The sequence below is a fragment of the Falco naumanni genome, chromosome 18, assembly GCF_017639655.2.
Source record: "Falco naumanni isolate bFalNau1 chromosome 18, bFalNau1.pat, whole genome shotgun sequence".
NCBI lineage: Eukaryota > Metazoa > Chordata > Aves > Falconiformes > Falconidae > Falco > Falco naumanni.
Genome location: NC_054071.1, coordinates 4,416,187 through 4,434,314, shown reverse-complemented (window position 1 = coordinate 4,434,314; position 18,128 = coordinate 4,416,187). Strand labels below are relative to the sequence as shown.

The 18,128-nt window shown below is 67.8% G+C and overlaps 1 protein-coding gene and 1 long non-coding RNA gene across 5 annotated transcripts; both read right to left on the bottom strand.

Annotated features, from left to right (window-relative positions):
• Positions 1 to 311: 311 nt before the first annotated feature.
• On the bottom strand, positions 312 to 15,633 carry CACNB1 (calcium voltage-gated channel auxiliary subunit beta 1). Of its 4 annotated transcripts, XM_040617656.1 has the most exons (16): positions 14,858 to 15,633; positions 12,973 to 13,059; positions 12,387 to 12,459; positions 11,123 to 11,242; positions 9,548 to 9,670; positions 9,326 to 9,462; positions 9,160 to 9,233; positions 7,041 to 7,060; positions 6,786 to 6,866; positions 6,642 to 6,700; positions 5,696 to 5,805; positions 5,316 to 5,324; positions 4,708 to 4,859; positions 4,514 to 4,609; positions 3,661 to 3,846; positions 312 to 2,453 (listed from the first exon to the last, which is right to left on the bottom strand). In XM_040617656.1, exons 3-16 carry the CDS (start codon positions 12,420 to 12,422, stop codon positions 2,004 to 2,006), a joined length of 1,653 nt encoding a protein of 550 aa, XP_040473590.1. In that variant the 5' UTR covers positions 12,423 to 12,459; positions 12,973 to 13,059; positions 14,858 to 15,633; the 3' UTR covers positions 312 to 2,003. The 4 variants fall into 4 exon arrangements, with proteins under 4 accessions (XP_040473590.1, XP_040473591.1, XP_040473592.1 ...); XM_040617657.1 differs by lacking the exon at positions 5,316 to 5,324 and having other exon boundaries at positions 14,858 to 15,632; XM_040617658.1 differs by lacking the exon at positions 12,387 to 12,459 and having other exon boundaries at positions 14,858 to 14,953.
• A 308-nt stretch (positions 15,634 to 15,941) lies between these two features.
• Positions 15,942 to 18,122, bottom strand: LOC121099040. The gene is made up of 3 exons (XR_005831401.1): positions 17,781 to 18,122; positions 16,990 to 17,047; positions 15,942 to 16,674 (listed from the first exon to the last, which is right to left on the bottom strand). It is a non-coding gene; the product is annotated as an uncharacterized LOC121099040 (long non-coding RNA).
• Between the last annotated feature and the right edge of the window lie 6 nt (positions 18,123 to 18,128).

The following is an 18,128-nucleotide window of genomic DNA, read 5'->3' as shown; positions in this document are numbered from 1 at the left end:
AAAACCGGCCGAGTGCCCACAGAGCCCGGCCGCTGCCGGCGACCATCACCCTGGCATCGGGGCGGCAGGACCCCCCCCCACCCAACCCCTGCTGCGGGGGTTCCCCCCTTCCCAGGAGCCGGGCAGGTCCCTGCTCCCTGTCCCGTCCCGCGCCCCCTCCCCAGGCACCCACTGAAGGGCCACCCCAGGGAGAGACGTAGGGAGTCACTGCAGAGCTGAGTTGTGCCCGGTCTCAGCTCCGGCTCCGGACCCCCTTGGGCCCCCCCCCCCCCACCCCCCCCCCCCCCCCCCAGGCACAGCCATGGGGCAGGTCTCACCGAAATGTTTATTACAAAGAACCAAGCGAGCGGGGCGAGTCCCCCCACACACCAACGAGAATAAATAAATAAAATACACTTTGTCGGGTTTTTAAATAAAATTTGTGGAGTGACATAAATAAGGGGCGTCCCCTCTGCCCGGGGAAGGGCCTGGGGGGGGGGGGGGGGGCCCACTGCCCGGACCCTGGTCACCACAGGGGCAAACGCCAGGGCAGGTGGGTCTCAAAGCACTTGGCAGGCAGTGACACCGAGTCCCCCCCCTCCAAAAAAAAAGGGGAAACTGAGGCACACGATGGGCGGAGGCGGCTTGGCAGCAGCAGAGCTGGGCGCCCCCCCAAGCCCCCCCGACCTGGGCTGGCAAGGCTGGTGGTCTGGGTAAGGCAGTGACCCCCGGGACCCCCAGCATTGCCCCGGGGAGGGGGGGTGGGTGTGTGTGGGGGTGGGGGGACACAAGGGGCTGCCCCAGAAGTAGGGCAAGCGCAGCCCCACGGTGAGGGCTGGATGTGGGGTGTCCCCACCCTGGTGTGGTGACCCCCCCCCCCCGACCCCCCCCTCCCCTGCAGAGATGGGGGGGCCGAGGGATGCCCCAGGGTGGGCGCAGAAGGCGGTGCTCCAGGGGTGCTGGGGGGGGGGGGGCGGGGGCGGACAGACAGGCTCACGGACACACGGACGGACACAGCCGGACTGGACGGGGCAAGAGCAGACAGGCACGGTGGGGGGGGGGCGGGGGTGGTACGGCAGGGAGAGGGGGGGGGGGGGATGGAGGGGCAGGGGCCTGGCACTGCCTGGTGCACCCCAGTGCCCCCAGGGCCAGGGGAGGCGGCACGGGGCCCCCCCCCAGGGCAGAGGGACCCTCTAGGTGCTGCTGCGGCAGGCCAGGGCTGGGCAGCTGTTAGCACGTGTTAGACCCCCCCAAACTGGCTCAGATTTCCCCCCCCCCCCCCAAATTCAGGCAGAGCCCTTCCAAGGCAAACACATGCAAAATGCGCCCCCCCCCCCCCCCCAGGCAGGTAGTACCCCGAGGGGGGGGCACGGCTTGGGGCAGCGGTGACCCTTCCACCACCGGAGCACCCAAAGCCTTGCACACACCGCACACGCATGCAGCCGCCCCCCCCCCAGCTACCGGGGGGGCAGGGGGGGGCTGTGGGTCGCAGCCCTGCAGGGGTGCAGTGCCAGGCTGCAGGCACTGGCTGGAAGGGTGGGGGGCAGCTGGCAGGGACACCACCCCCCCCCCCCCCAATGCCATGACCAGCTCAGGGGTCCCCCTGCAGCTGGGGGGGGGGGGGCAAACAGCACCATGGAGAAGCGGGGGCACCCGGGGGGGCGGGCAGCCAGCAGGCGAGGGCTGGGTGGGGAACGTGGCCCCCCACACCGTGCCGGGGGGGCAGGGACACGCCGGCCGCGGGCAGAGCCCCCGGGGTCCCCTTTGGTCACTTGCTTTCCCTGCCAGGCAGGGAGGACCCCAGGCACCGTAAGATGCTGGGGGGCTGCGGCAGAGGGGGGAGACCCCCCCCCCTTCACCAAAGAGCAGGGCAGGGGGAGCCCCCAGGGTAAAACAGGGCGTCCCCACTTCACAGCTGGCCAAGCTCGGGGGGGGGGGGGGCACAAAGGCAACCAGCGGGGCTGTCCCCCACCCCTAAGTTGGAACTTGGGGGGGGTCCCTCCCCTGCCTGCCCCCCCCTCACCCTAGCGAATGTAAACATCGTGTCCCCAGCCCTCCACGTCGCTCTGCTCGAGGGTCTCCGGCGCGTCGGGGCAGTAGCGGTGGTCCTGGCCCTTGGCTCGGCCCCGCAGCCCCCCGCCCTCACGCCCGGGCTCAGCCCCATCCCACGCACCGGGGTGCTGGTGGCCGGGGGGGCCACGGGGTCCAGCCCCAGGGGGCCCCGGCGGCTCCTCCTCACCGGGGTCTGTCTCGATGTCCATGCAGCAGGAATCCCCGGGCTCCGTGCCGGCCGAATCCCGGCTGCCTGGGGTCTCCGAGTCGAAGGTGTCCTGGCGGGACAGGCTGCGGGGGGCCGGCCGGGCGGGCGGCGGGAGGGGGCGGCTCTGCCCGTGGCCCCCCACCTCGCCCGGGCCCTGCCGGAGGCGGCCGTGCTCCCCCTCGCGCGGCGGCTCCCCGGGCACTACGTAGGGACCCTGGTTAGGAGAAGCAACCACACCGTGCAAGGAGGGCCAGACGGAGGGGGGGGGTTAGTGGGGGGGTGGGTTAGCTGGGGGGCTGCGGGGGGGGACACACATGCGCTCCTGCCCAGCCTGGCCTGCCCGTACCGCGCCGCTCGCTCAGGGCACGACGGCAGCAGGTCTCAGCCCACCACCAAACAGCACCGGGGGGTGGGGGTGGGGCTGCCGAGGCAGGGACAGGGCTGGGAGGGGGTAACGGGGGGCGAGAAGGGGGGAGAGCGGCGCAGGGAGGGCTGTGGGGTGGGGGCTGCACGCCGGCAGCGTCCCACTCGCTGGAAGAATTAGCGACAGACCACACAGGGCACGCGTCCCTCCTCTGCCTCCTGCCCTGGGGGGGGGGGCGGTGGGGACCCCCCACAGGGGGACAGGGCTCTGCACCCCCTCCCCAGCCAGCCCTCGCCCACAGCAGGACACCCCGTAAGCCCCCACCTCCGCTGTGGCTCCCCCAGAGCTGCGTGGGAGTGGGGGTCCCGGCACCCCGGCAGCCCCCAGGGAGGCACAGAGGGGACCCCCACTCCCAGGGGGCAGATCCTGGGGGGCGGGGGGGGCGATCCCCAGAGGAGTTCCAGGCCTGGGAGGGGGCACAGGTCCCCAGAGAGACCCCAGCCCTCGGATGACACCAGTCCCTGGCAGGGAGCAGGTCCCAGGGGCCGATCTTGAGGGCGGCCGCAATCCTGGGAGGGGAGCAGGTCCCCGGGGGGGGGGACACGATTCCAGGGACGGTCCCATCCCGGGGGGCTGCAGCTCCCCAGGATGGCCCCGCTCCCAGGGGTGGCCCCAAAACTGGGGGACCCTGATCCCAGGGATGTCCCCAAAACCTGGGGGGCCCCGAACCCAGGGGTAGCCCAAAACCTGGGGGCTGCAGTTCCCCTGGGGGACCCGCTCCCAGGGGTGGCCCCAAACCTTGGGGGGGGGGGGGGGAGCAGGCCCCCAGGGGAGGCAATCCCGGGGAGGGTCCCACGCCTGGCGGGGGGGGCTACAGGACCCCTGGGGGGACCCCGCTCCCGGGGGAGGTCCCTGAGGGTGGGGGGTGGGTGTGAGCGTCCCCACTGCTGCCTCACAGCGCGTGCTCCTCGAGGGGTGTGGGGGGGCTGGGGGTGGTCTCGGTGCCCCCGCGCCCCCAGAGGCCCAGGTTCCTGCGCAGGGAGGTGAGCACCTGTACCTGGAGGTTGGAGACGGGCGCGGGGCTGGCGGCCAGGGCGACGGTGGCCATGGTGCGGTTCAGCAGCGGGTTGGGGGGGTTGCTGCTGGGGGGGTGCGTTGCCTTCCAGTAGGCCTCCAGGTACTCGGCCAGGTGCTCACAGGCCTCCTCCAGCTGGTTCTCATCCAGCACGATGTCGAACATCTCCTGGGGGTGGGAGGAGGTCATGGGGCAGGGCGGGGCCTCTGGACCCATGGTGGGACCTATAGACCATGGTGGGACCTGTAGACCATGGTGGGAAGCTATAGACCATGGTGAGACTTGTAGACCATGGTGGGAAACCATAGACCATGGTGGGACCTGTAGACCATGGTGGGACCTGTAGACCATGGTGGGAAACCATAGACCATGGTGGGACCTGTAGACCATGGTGGGACCTGCAGACCATGGTGGGAACCTACAGACCATGGTGGGAACCTACAGACCATGGTGGGAACCTACAGACCATGGTGGGAACCTATAGACCATGGTGGGAACCTATAGACCATGGTGGGAACCTATAGACCACGGTGGGAACCTATAGACCACGGTGGGAACCTATAGACCACGGTGGGAACCTATAGACCACAGTGGGAACCTATAGACCATGGTGGGACCTGTAGACCATGGTGGGACCTGTAGAACATGATGGGACCTACAGACTATGGTGGGACCAATGGGTCAGGGTGGAGCCTGTGGACCGGGATGGGGCTTCTGGGGACAGGGTGGAGCCTGTGGACCAGGGCAGAGCAGTGGCAGAGGCTGGGCAGGTGCTGGGGTGGGCTCAGGGCGTGGCAGGGCGGGGTCAGGGTGTGGCAGGGCGGGGCATACTCACGGGCGGGCACTGCGCCAGCTTGTCGGAGGCCACCATCTGCACGTTGAGGTGCTTGGCCTGAGACTTGCCCCGGGACTTCACCAGCCGCTGCAGCACCTGGGGCAGGACAGGGCAGCCCAGGGTGGCTACTGGGACCCAGCCCCCCCCCCCCCCCCGCTGCCCAGCCCCCCGCCCACCCTGGGGCCCGCACCCACCTTGGGGGAGGTGATTTTGATGTAGACAATGATGGGGGCCAGGGATGTCTTGGCCAGCTGGGCCGGGTGGTTGATGGTGTCAGCATCCAAGGCCACCAGCTGCAGCGTCCGGGCCAGCTCAAAGATGCGCTCGGTCTCGCTCTGGACCTCGGCTGCCAGGGCGGGGGGAGAGCGAGGGTCAGGGGGACAGTGCAGGGGGGATGGGCAAGCACGTGGGGGACAACCGCCGGGAGATGTGACACGGGGATGGAGACAGGTCCAGGAGGTGTCTCGTACTGGGACCTGGCCGTGCCACCCCAGCCCCGGGGGTGGGGGGCTTCATTGCAGGAGGGAGGTGGCAGTGGGGTCCCAGCACCGGCTGGGTGAGGAAGGGGCAAAGCCCCCTGGACCACATACACTTGGGGGGGGGGTGGGGGGGGCAGATGGGGCTGTGTGACCAGGGGGGTCCTCAACCCTCAGACTGTGGCCAGACCCCACTGCATCCCAGAGCCTGGTCACGGCCAGGCAGGGAGGACGGGGATCCAAGGGGACACATCCCCCACTGCCCCCCACCCCCACCCCCCCGGGCAGGGGGCTGCCAGGGGTCCCGCTGGGTCCAAGCTACATACCCAAGACATCTGTATCAGGAGCAGGGGAGGGAGGAAGCGGCGCGGAGGGGAGGAAACCCAAAGGAAAGGAGAAAAAGGAAAGAAAAACGCAACAGAGAAGAGAAAAGAGGAGGAGGGGGGAGAGGCTGAGTTAAACCAGCTGGGGGGAGCACACGGCTCTGGGGGTCCCCCCCGTGTTAGTCACCCCCACCCCCCACCCCCATCAACCGTGCCCTGGCGCTGGCAGGACGAGCACCCCGGGACGGACGGGCTGGGCGCTGGGAGGCTGCCAGGCTGATGATACAGATGGAGGCTTGGGGGGGGGGGGGAGGGGGAGGGAGGGAGGGAGGGGGGGGGTCCCGCTGCCCGGGCGGGGGGCTCAGCGTGGGGCGCTGCCTTACCCAGGCTGGAGCGCGTGCTGGAGCGCTCGATGATGGTGTGCTTGCTGGGGTTGTTCAGGACGGAGCGTTTGGCCAGGGAGATGTCGGCCGTCACCCGCGTGATGGAGATCCTGCAAGATGGAGAGGGCACGAGGCGGTGGGGGGAGCAACGGTGGGTGCAAGCCCCCCTCCCCATGTACACCCCCACCCCCTGGGGGGCAGGATGGGACCCTCCTTCCACACATGCACAGGGCTGCCTGGAGCTGGAGCCACAGGACTCCTGCTCCCCACGGGAGAGCCCCCCAACAGTGCGAACCACGGGGCAGGGCTGAGCCCACAGGGTTAGGGGTCCCTCTATGGGGTTAGGGGTCCTCCATGGGGTTAGGGGTCCCCCTGTGGGGTTAGGGGTCCCTCTATGGGGTTAGGGGTCCTCCATGGGGTTAGGGGTCCCCCTGTGGGGTTAGGGGTCCCCCTGTGGGGTTAGGGGTCCTCCATGGGGTTAGGGGTCCCTCTATGGGGTTAGGGGTCCCCCTGTGGGGTCAGGGGTCCTCCATGGGGTTTAGGGTCCCTCTATGGGGTTAGGGGTCCCCCTGTGGGGTCAGGCGTCCTCCATGGGGTTTAGGGTCCCTCTATGGGGTTAGGGGTCCCCCTGTGGGGTCAGGGGTCCTCCATGGGGTTTAGGGTCCCTCTATGGGGTTAGAGGTCCCCCTGTGGGGTCAGGGGTCCTCCATGGGGTTTAGGGTCCCTCTATGGGGTTAGGGGTCCCCCTGTGGGGTCAGGGGTCCTCCATGGGGTTTAGGGTCCCTCTATGGGGTTAGGAATCTCCCTGTTGGGTTAGGGGTCCCCCTGTGGGGTCAGGGGTCCCCCATGGGCTTAAGGGTCCCTCTATGGGGCCAGGGATCCCCCCCCGGGGTTAGGGCCCCCCCATGGGGTTAGGGCCCCCCGGCCACGCAGCCCCCTGTCTCACCTGCCATCAAAGCGATGCTTTAAGAAGTCGAAGAGGGCTTTCTGCATCATGTCCGTGACCTGGGGAGGGGGAGAAAGCGTGGGGCTGGGGTCGTCCCCCCCCAGACCTCCCCCTCCCCCCGCCATGTCCCCCCCCACTCCTCACCTCGTAGCCCTTCAGCGATGGCCCCACCAGGATGATGGGCCGCATGGAGGGGACCACATCGTACGGGGGCACGTGCTCGGCCTGGGGGGCGAAGCCTGGCGTTAGCGGGGCTGGGGGCGGGGGGCGGTGCGGGATGCTCAGCTTCCCCCACGGGGCAGCTCTGGGGATGGAAGGGGGGGGGGGGGGCTGCAAGCAGGGGGCACCCCACCCCCTCCCCACGGGCCCTCCCGGGGGGGGGGTCCTGCCGCTACTCACCGATTTCTGCTTCTGCTTCGCTACGTCCCGAGAGGCCGCGTGGGGCCGGGGTGGGGGGGGGGGCAAGAGAAGACAAACAAGGCATGCGTGTTATCGGCGGGCGGGGGGCGCGGGGGCACCGAGCTGGGCTGGGGGGGCCGGGGGTGCGCGTGGCCCCCGGGGGGGCTGCTCCAGGGCTGTGTGTGGCCCCCCCAGGGGGCTGCTCCATGAGGGTGCTTCACATGAAGCATCGCCCTGCTCTTGGTTAGATTTGGGGTGCAAGCGGCAGATCGGGGGGGGGCTGGAGAGGGGGGTGGGGGAGTTTCACCCCCCCCCCCCAAGTCCTGCTCGTCCCCACAAGCCTTTGCAGCTGCCTCCCCCCCCCCCTCCCCCCCCCCCAGCTTTGGCTGTGGTTGCACCCAAACCCCCTCAGCTTCTGCCCGGTTTAGGGGGAAGGACCAGTCCATTCCCATTCGCGGGGGAGGCAGACACCGGCCGTGCTGGCACACACCATGCGCACACTGGGGGACCCCAGGCAACTGGGTGCGGGGCACGGACTGACCCATCGCGTGGGCCACGGGGGGAGGCAGCCACGGAGTGATCCATCCCATGGACCATGGGGGGAGGCAGCCACGGACTGATCCATCCCATGGAACATGGGGGGACACAGCCACAGACTGATCCATTCCATGGAACATGGGGGGACACAGCCACGGACTGATCCATTCCATGGAACATGGGGGGAGGCAGCCACGGACTGATCCATTCCATGGAACATGGGGGGACACAGCCACGGACTGATCCATTCCATGGAACATGGGGAGGAGGCAGCCACGGACTGATCCATTCCATGGAACATGGGGGGACACAGCCACGGACTGATCCATCCCATGGAACATAGGGGGACGCAGCCATGGCCTGATCCATTCCATGGACCATGGGGGGAGGCAGCCACGGACTGATCCATCCCATGGAACATGGGGAGGAGGCAGCCATGGACTGATCCATTCCATGGAACATGGGGGGAGGCAGCCACGGACTGATCCATCCCATGGAACATCGGGGGGACACAGCCATGGACTGATCCATCCCATGGCCCATGGGGGGGACACAGCCACGGCCTGATCCATTCCATGGAACATGGGGGGAGGCAGCCACGGACTGATCCATCCCATGGAACATGGGGGGGAGGCAGCCATGGACTGATCCATCCCATGGAATGGGGGGGGACACAGCCACGGACTGATCCATCCCATGGAACATGGGGGGACACAGCCACGGACTGATCCATTCCATGGAACATTGCGGGGGGGACAGCCACGGACTGATCCATCCCATGGAACACGGGGGGAGGCAGCCACGGACTGATCCATCCCATGGAACATGGGGGGGATACAGCCATGGACTGATCCATCCCATGGAACACGGGGGGAGGCAGCCATGGACTGATGCATCCCACGGCCCATGGGGGGTACACAGCCACAGCCTGCCCGCCCTCCCCCCCCCCCCCCAGTGCACAGGGGACACCGTGGCCGCCCCGTCCCCCGCAGACGCTCATGCCCATGCTGCGGCACAGGGACACGCTGTGGGGGCGCAGGCAGGGTGCTCGGGCTGCGCGTGGCCCCCGGCCCCCCGTGGCTGCCCCCACCAGCCCTCCCAGGCAGTGTTAGGGCAGGCAGGGTGCAGCAGGCGAGCGCGGGGGGCGGCGGGTGCCATTACCTTCCTAAAGAAGGGGATGCGCTTGGTGTGGGCGGGGGGGGGTGGTGACACTGCTCACACTACTCTTAGGGGAGTGGTGGGTCTCCATTGCCGCCTCCTCCTCTAACTCATCAGGGTCAAAGGCAAAGCTAGGCATGTCCAGGGCACCTGGGGACGGAGGGGCAGCCGGAGCCAGGGAGGAGGGGGGAGAAAAGAAGAGTGATAATGGCGATGGAAGAAGGGAAAAATGGAAACGGTGGGGCTGGGAGGAGCGGGAGGGGTGGGGAGGGAGAAGGAGGGGGTCCCCAAGGGGAGGGGGCCTGCACCCGGAGGGGCCGGAGCTGCGGATGAGGGGGGGTTACCCAGCACAGAGGGGAGGGAGACCCCAAGCCAGACCGGCCCCGCTCAGGCCAGGGGCTGCGGGGACCCCGGACACTCTTACCGCTGGCCGGGGGGGTGGGCCGGCGGGTCCCCGTCACGTCACCCAGGCTGGAGCTGGAGTTATCCGCCGATTTGCTGGATGGGAGAAGCACAGAGAGGTGGGCAGGGGTAGGGGGGGATTAGTGGGCTGGGGGTGGGGGTGGGGGGGGGTCGGGGGTGAGCCCCACCTCGAGCTCAGGCGGTTCTGCCTCATCTTCTGCTCCTGCAGCAGCCGCATGTTCTCCAGCTTGACGGGGCTGGGGATGAAGCCCACCTCGCAGCCCTCCTTCACCAGCCGCCCGATCCACCAGTCGTTGTTGTATTTCTGCAAAGGATGGGAGGGGGCAGGGAATGCCTGAAACCCCCAAACCCCCACCGCCGGGGCTGCCACCCCCCAGCCCCTTCCCCACCTCCTTGATGTGCAGGAAATCTTTGGGCTCGAAGCAGATGGCCATGCCCTGCACCGGCATGTCGTCGCTGGCCGATGGGTTGTAGCCGACGTTCGTCCGCACGGCAAACGCCACCGGCTTCGTCTGCCAACAGGAGAGTGCTCAGCATCTTCCCCCCCCCCCCTCAAACCACAGAGACCCCCCCTCCAGCAAGAGCCAGCAGGTGCCGGTGCTGGTGGGCTGGCTTGGCTCCCACAGGCACCATGGCACAGCTGCTCACACTGGGGACACTGTGGCCACGGTGCCCCAGGAGCTAACGAAGGGTTCATTAAGCTAATTGCCCTCAGCCCACAGCAGAGGCGTGATGGGTGCTCAGGCAAGGTGAGAACCTGGGTGTCCAGGTTCCCAGTTCCACCCAGTAGATCCCACTGCCTTCCCAATGCCACCCAGTGGTCCTGGGGCCACCACTTCAGAGGCACAATGGGTGCTCAGGCAAGGTGAGAACCTGGGTGTCCAGGTTCCCAGTTCCACCCAGTAGACCCCACTGCCTTCCCCATGCCACCCAGTGGTCCTGGGGCCACCACTTCAGAGGCACAATGGGTGCTCAGGCAAGGTGAGAACCCAGGTGTCCGGGCTCCCAGTTCCACCCAGTAGATCCCACTGCCTTCCCAATGCCACCCAGTGGTCCTGGGGCCACCACTTCAGAGGCACAATGGGTGCTCAGGCAAGGTGAGAACCCAGGTGTCCGGGCTCCCAGTTCCACCCAGTAGACCCCACTGCCTTCCCAATGCCACCCAGTGGTCCTGGGGCCACCACTTCAGAGGCACAATGGGTGCTCAGGCAAGGTGAGAACCCAGGTGTCCGGGCTCCCAGTTCCACCCAGTAGACCCCACTGCCTTCCCGATGCCACCCAGTGGTCCTGGGGCCACCACTTCAGAGGCACGATAGGTGCTCAGGCAAGGTGAGAACCCGGGTGTCTGGGCTCCCAGTTCCACCCAGTAGACCCCACTGCCTTCCCGATGCCACCCAGTGGTCCTGGGGCCACCACTTCAGAGGCACAATGGGTGCTCAGGCAAGGTGAGAACCCAGGTGTCCGGGCTCCCAGTTCCACCCAGTAGATCCCACTGCCTTCCCAATGCCACCCAGTGGTCCTGGGGCCACCACTTCAGAGGCACGATAGGTGCTCAGGCAAGGTGAGAACCCGGGTGTCTGGGCTCCCAGTTCCACCCAGTAGACCCCACTGCCTTCCCGATGCCACCCAGTGGTCCTGGGGCCACCACTTCATAGGCACGATAGGTGCTCAGGCAAGGTGAGAACCCGGGTGTCTGGGCTCCCAGTTCCACCCAGTAGACCCCACTGCCTTCCCGATGCCACCCAGTGGTCCTGGGGCCACCGCTTCAGAACGCGGGAAGCCACGGGGATGGAGAGCAGGGACAGCGGTGGGGGGGAGGGGTCCCTGTGGTCAGCCCCTTCCCGCAGCGGGTCCCATCCTGCCAGGGCAGGGGGTGCGGAGGGGCCAGGCGGGTGGCAGGTGTACCTGCCTGCACCCAGGGAGGCGAGGACAGGCGGGGGGGCTCCAGCCCAGCCCCCTCCCACCTTGGCTTTCTCCAGCTGCGCCATGGCCTGGCGCTCAGCCTCCTTGCGCAGAGCCTCCCGGTCCTCCTCCAGCGACACGTCCGAGTCCGAGGGGCGGCTGGTGTAGGACTCCGCCGAGCCCTGGGACAGGGGGGAGAGGGGTCAGCCTGTGCCAGCGCCCCCCCATCCCCCCTAAAAGTGGGCAACCCAGCCCCGAGACCAACCCCGCAGCCCTCTCCCCCTACTGGGACCCTCTCATTAGGGGTTTTGCGCCCATCATTGTGGCCTCTGGGCACGCTGGGAGCTGCCTCCTCCCCAGGCAGGGCCAAATCCTGCCCGGTGGCATCCCGGCGGGGTTACGGCAGGCCGAGGGCTGGCGCAGCTGTTCCCACCGCTCCGGCAGGGAACGTGATACCGAGCCGGTGCCCGCTGCCGTCCCGCTGCCGCCGGCCTCCCCGGGCCTCTCGGCAGAGCTGGGAAGGCAACAGGACCGCCCCCCCCCCGCCTGCCCGCTGCCCCCCGCTGCCCCCCACCCCAGGGATGGCCGGCGGAGGTGGCATTGTCCCTGTCCCCCCCAAAGGGGTCCCATGGGCAAGGGGAAAGGGCGCTGCGGGGGGACTCGGGGTCACCTCGGGACAAGGCTGGAGCTGGGGTGGGATCGGGGACCCTCTGCTCACCCCCCAGTCCCTGGGGCCGGAGCCGGGGTGGGGGGCAGCGGTGGGACCCACGGGATCCCCCAGCCCCAGGGCAGCGGGTGCCGCGGGGGGGAGCGAAGGCCCCGGCTGCCCAGAGCTCGGCTCCCCCCAGCCCCCCTACAACCCCCTAAGCCCCACCAGACCCCCCAGGGTTGGAGGAGCCCCCATCCCCAATTTGCCCCACCTTTTCCAAACACTGGGGAGGTGGGGGCCGCTCTCCTTCGCACAGACCCCTACCCCCAGCCATGGGACAGCAGCCCCCTCAGGGACCCCCTCCCCAAAAAACACGGCGCAGAGACCAGCTGCCCCATCTCCTGCCACTGCTGGGGGTCTGGCCCCTCCTGAGCCACCCAGCCCCCACGGTGAGACTGGAGGGGCCTTTCTGGGGGGGGGGGGGGGGGGCGGAGAAGGGGTCACCCAGGGTCCAGTCACCCCACAGACCCCACGGGTCCCACAGGGACCACCCACTCCAAACCCCACGGAGCCAAGGGGGACCCTGCACCCAGGCAAGCCGGGATGGGAGGGTGCCAGGGGGGCACTTCCCAGGTGCCGGGGGGCTGGGGGGCTGGGGGGGGGGGCGGGATGCTCACCGGGGCGACGGGGTGGTCTTTGCTGGCTATCTCCATGGTGGCAGGGCTGGGGGCTCGTCGGGCGGGCGCTGGGCTGGGGCACCCGTGGGTCAGGTTTCAGCCCTGGGACGGTCGCAGCCACCCCGGGTATATTTAGCCCGGTGCCGAGCAGGGGGTGGGGGCCGGGGGGGGGGGGGGGGCACAGGGGCCGCTGCCAAGCCGGCAGCCCTGCTGGTGGGGAGGGCTGGGGAGGGCGGCTCTGATGCCAGCTGGGTGATGCCAGGGCTCCGTCCCATGCCTGGCCCCCCCCCAGGAGGGGCAGGGAAGCCTTTGGGGGCTACAGGATCCCAAATACTCCCAATATGGGGGGGGGGGACACACACACACTCCCCTCAGCACCCACCCCAGGGCAGGGGCGGGGGGCACAGCCAGGCCTGGCTCAGCCTTTGCAATGCCACCACTCTCCCCAGGCCAGGCTCGGTTGCAAACCCAGACCCCCACCTTGGTCCCCGTGGGGGGGGACAAAAGCCCCCCCAGAGACAGGCAGGTCCCCTGGGACCCCCCAGGACAGCTGCACCCCCCACCCCCCCCACCCCCCGTCAGTCACCTGCCGGACGAAGCTGTTGGAGGTGGTGTCGGACGAGGTGCTGCCGTCCGAGCGCTTGAAGCGGCTCTTGCGCTTGCTGTACTTGCCCTAGGGAGAGGGGGGGGGGGGGGAAGGGGGGGGGCAAGAGGGGTCCACTGGAGCCCCAGGACTCGGGGGGCAACTCTGCCCCCCCAGCCCCAGCGGCCAGGGATGCTCCAGTACCCTCCGCCCCTGCCCTGCAAGCAAACCCAGCTCCTGGGGGGCGAGAGAAGGGAAACTGAGGCAGGGAAGGGGATAGGGTTGCCCCCCTGCTGGGGGGGGCCACGTAGCCCCCTCCCCAGGAACCCAGCATCGCCTTATCGGGGGGGCTGGATCCTTGATCCCCGTGGAGCCGGTGGGGCTGATTGGATTTGGGGGGAAACCCGGCTGCAGCCCCCAGACTCCCTGTCCCCCCCCCCCCCCCAGCCCCAGCCAAACCAGAGCCCAACCAGCAGCACCCCAGCGAGGTGGCCGCTGGGGATGGCGGGGGGGGGGGGCGGGGGGCACCCCACACCCACCCACGACCCCACAGTGTCACCCCAGTGCCAGAGCACACATGCCCCCTCCCCCCAAGCACCGTCCCCTTGCCCGTGCACGCTCCGTGTAAAGGGGTGCACCCCCACGTGTGCACCCCCCCGCCAGCCAGCACCCCCCCGACCCCCCCCCCCCCGCACCCCAGCGGGACCCCCCCCCCGCTTCCTCCAGTGCCTTCTGCTGGGATGGACTGGGGGAGACAGGGATGCCCCAGTGCCCCCCCTGCACACAGCACCTCCTGGGGGGGGGTGGGGGGGTGGGGGGCAATGGGTCTGGGGCACCTGGGGGGGGGAGACAGGCTGGGACATGCTGGGGCAAGCGGGGCTGTCACCTCCCTGGTGTCTCGGAGGGACAGCTGGGCCCAGCTGCCACCCAGCCGGGGGGGTGGGTGGTCCCCTCGCCCGCAGCACCGCATATTTTTAGGTCCCTCGCCCCCAGCTCCCCCTCCCCAGGCCCCCCCCCCCTCCCCCATCCACTGCTCCCAGCAGGGGATGGACACGGCTGGGGCTTCACAGGTCCCCGCGGGGGGATGGTGGCCCCGCTGCCGGTGCGGGGGGACAGACACCCCCCCCCCTCAAGGTGGGGGAGACACCCAGCTCTGCTACCACCCGGGGGGCTGGATGCGGCCAGGGCCTGTGCCTCCACCCCTGGTCCCCCCCCCAAACTGTCACCCCAAGGGGTCGATGCTCCCCAAGCTGCCACAGGGGGAGGGGGTGTCTGTCCCCGTGGGGGTGTGCACGGGGGAGGGGTGACAGCACCCAGCCACACCATGGGGGTGAGGGGCTCCACTGGTCCGCGGTGCCCCCCACCCCACTGGAACCAGCCGGGGACGCATCCCTTCTGCCCCCCACCCCCAGGCTGAAGGGGACAAGCTGGGGTGGGGGGGCACCACCCCAGCCGAGTTTTCCCAATTCCTGAAAGTTTCCTGGTGCCATGCAACACCCCCCGCGCCCACCCACCCACCCTGGGGTGCTGTGGGTGGGCAAAGCCCGGGGCGGGGGGGGAGCAGTGACACAGCAAGCAACACAGACACCCCCCCCCCCCCTACATTCCCCAAACCTGGTGGCTGCACACCCCCTTCCATGGGATGCTTGGCGTTACGGGGGGGGGTGGGGGTGCCTGCGTTTGGGGTCCCTCCCGGGGTACCTTGGTTATGGGTGGGGGGCACCCCGTTTTGCATGCTGGGGGGTGGAAATCACCCCGTACGGGTGTAGGGGTTGGGACGCGGAGGGGCTCACCCCGCCCCCCACCACCACCATGCAGCCTGGGGCTGCGCGCGATGCTACCCACGCAGAGTCCCCCCTCCTCGTCCCCAAATTCCCGGGGGTGTCACCTGGAGGGTGGCGTTGTCGAAGACGTCCATCTGGATGTCCTGCGTGGAGCTGTAAGGGGTACGGGCCATGCCGCCTTCCCGCACCATGGAGCTCGCCCCGGGGTCGGCGGGTTTCGGGATGGGGGGGGGACACACACACACGCTGAGGGACAAGACGAAGATGATGATGATGACGATGACGATGGAGCCCAGGCCTGGCCTCCGCCGTACCGGCCCCCGCGGTGACGGCGGCCCCGGCGTGCAGCGAGAGAGAGAAGAGGAGGAGGAGGAGGAGGAGAAGGAGGAAGGAGGAGTGGGGACGGCGGCAAGGGGGGGGGGGGGGGACGAGGGGTGGCGGGTGGCCGCCTCCGCCTCGGCCGCTCCCACTGCGCTCCCGGGAGGGATGGGGGGATGCGCCCCCCTCCTCCCCTTTCCAGGCAGGGTACCCCCAAAGCAGTTCCTTCCCCCGGTGGGAAAAAAAGGGGGGGGCGTGGGGTGTGTATAATAAGGATCCCCCCTCCCAAAACAGGGGGGGCACGGTGCTGCCCACCCTGGCTCGTCCTCCCAGCTTTTAGCCTGGAGTAGACTTGCTTGCTGGCGGGGGGGGGGGCACCCCAAAAAAAGATGGGGGGACACAGGGACCCCCCCCCCGGCTGTTTTCTGGCTCGGGGATGGGGGTGTGCAGCCGTGTCCCATTCAGCGCCTGGAGCGGGATGTGCCACGGTCTGGGGAGCCCAGGGCTCCCCCAGGACAAGGCTGCCCCTAAACCTCCCAACTTCTGCCCCCCTTCCCCTCCCCAGCCGGGACCCCCACGGCCTCAGGGTGACTCATGTCCCCCCCTGAGCCCCTCTGCTCCCCAGGGGCACCCATGCCTGGACACAGAGCCCTCTGCACACCCCACATGAAGCATCCAGGGAAAGGGCACCCCGGGTACCCCACGGCACTGGGGGTGATGGAGCCCACGTGTAGTGGGGAAGGGGCTTCACTTGGCACCCACTGGCCACCAGCACGGCCACAGCCACCCCGCAGGGACCCCAGCAGCATCCCTGCCTCCTCCAAACAGTGGTCCGAGGGGCAGACCACGCGTGCGGGTGGGCGAGGGCTGCAGGCAGCGTGTGGCAAGCAGGAGGCAGCCTGCCCTTGCCCCCTCCCCAGGGAGCCCACCGGCGCCGGGGCCAATCGCCTCCTCCCCCGGCAGGAGCGGGCTGAGACCTCCCGCACTCATCTCACGTCAACTGCACCGCAGGGGCCGCCGCCACCGGCTGTTGGAAAGTTAAAAATTCCTTGGCCCCCCACCCCCCGCCCCACGCCAGCGGGTCTTTTCCTGCTCCAGCCCCAGCTCCCGCAGCTGCAGGACAATGTGCCCGGGGAAGCGGGACAGCTGACGCCACATTTTCCATTATTAGCCCCCATCCATCACCAGCGCCGTAAGGTGCCTGCGACGGCACCGGCACATGCTTGGCGGCAGCGGGGCAGGTGGGGAAGGGCGGTTTGGAGGGGGATGAGCTGCCCAAGGTCACACAGGCTGGCACCACCGACCCCGGGACACAAGCCCAGAGTCCCCACCGTGCCCAGTTCTGTGCCTTGCGCCTTGCCACGCTCCAGGTGCCGGCATTGGATTGACCCCCAACACCGAAGCTTGCCCACCTCCTGCTTTGCCCGCCTTGCCCAGGCCTGGGCCACGTGGCCGATTCCCCGGAGGGTCCGCGGTGGGAGCAGAGGGTGGTGGCCAGGGCGTTTTGGGGAAGCAGAGCCGGGTGCCAGGGCAGAGGCAGCGGGGGCCCTGCCAGCAGGGAGCCTACCCGGAGGCGGAGGGCGAGTGCACCATTCCCAGGCAGCTGCGTGGGAGCGTTAACACAATTACGGCATCTCTCCCTTCCCACTGCCAGAGCCACGTTGCTCTCCGAGCCCCCCCCCTGCTGCTGCCTGCGCTGCCAGGGGCACGGCATGCCAGCACGGCCCCTTGCAGGGGCTCACCGGGGCACCCACCGTGCCTCTGCCCGCTGCTCCGAGCACAAGCAAGCTTGGCAGGCACATAGCTACGGATGTGCCCATCCAGTGCGGGACGCAACAGAGCGGGAAGGGGAGGGATGGTAGATCTCCCTGGATCCATCTCGGGGGGCTTGTGCACAAGCAGCAGTATCCATCCCTACCTGGGCTGAAACCTCGCCTCAAATTTGGGGCCAGAGCAGTCTCTTCATCCCTGCACCCCTGGAAAACACAGAGCACAAAGTGAAATTTCCACGGAGGTACACGCATCCCCCTGTCTCACACACATGCTCCCGTCTCCAACCCACGCAACTACCCAAAAACTTTACAGGACATCGATTTCCAGCAGCAAAACCTCGGAGCCACTCCCGGGCTGGTAATTAAAGCCCAACCACTCTCCTACCTCAAGAGCCTCCAGATTTTGCTGTTTGTTTTATGAAAATGATGAGTCAGTTTTTAAACAGCAAAAGCCTGTGTTTATCTGTGTTTTTCTCTCAAAATGAACCAAAAATCTGTTGCCATCGGCTCCCTCTTCTCACGCCATATGTTGACTGTGCTATGGCCGCCAGATTCGAAAGGAGCCCGTTAGCATCTTGTCTCGGGTGTTTAACGAGGCGCCTTTGAGGGCTTTCACTCTCCAGCCACTTGCAACCTTCAGTGGTGGAAAGGAAGGAAAAGAGTTGCTGCAAAACGATGATTTTGGGCGCTATTTAACATCAGGGTAGTTACAAAGCAAGATTTTTGCTGGACAGGCTTGCTTTGAAGTAGGAATGGGCTCATGGAGGAAACCCTGTGCTTTCAGGCCAGTTACAATCTATACGTTATCATTTTGCAAGCATTCCCTCCTTCCAGGAACTCTCCAACAATCTGTTCCTGAAGAGGCTCCAGCACTTTTCTGAGTCGTTTCTGTGACACGACGGATGCTAGTTGCCACCAGGCCTGTTTCAAGCCTCACCGTGGTGTTTTCGGGGGAGGCATTTCTGTCCGGGAGGGCCGCGAAACATCACTCAGCCTGTCCGTGCCTCAGTTTTCCAACTGCAAAACGGCACCACCGATATACCCAGACCTCACTGGTGTCTTTGATGGCAAAATACTGGGAAGGGAAAATGTTCTCTGCTAACACCAGCCCTCGCTGCAGCCCTGCTGCCACCCCTGTCAAGAGGTTATTCCACAGGAAAATAGGGATCCCCCCTTTTCTCGGCAGCACCAGAACCCAACCACTGCAAAAGAGGTGGAACTTGATCCACAGCTGAAACAAAGCGGGATTGAAAGAGGTGGAACTTGATCCACAGCTGAAACAAAG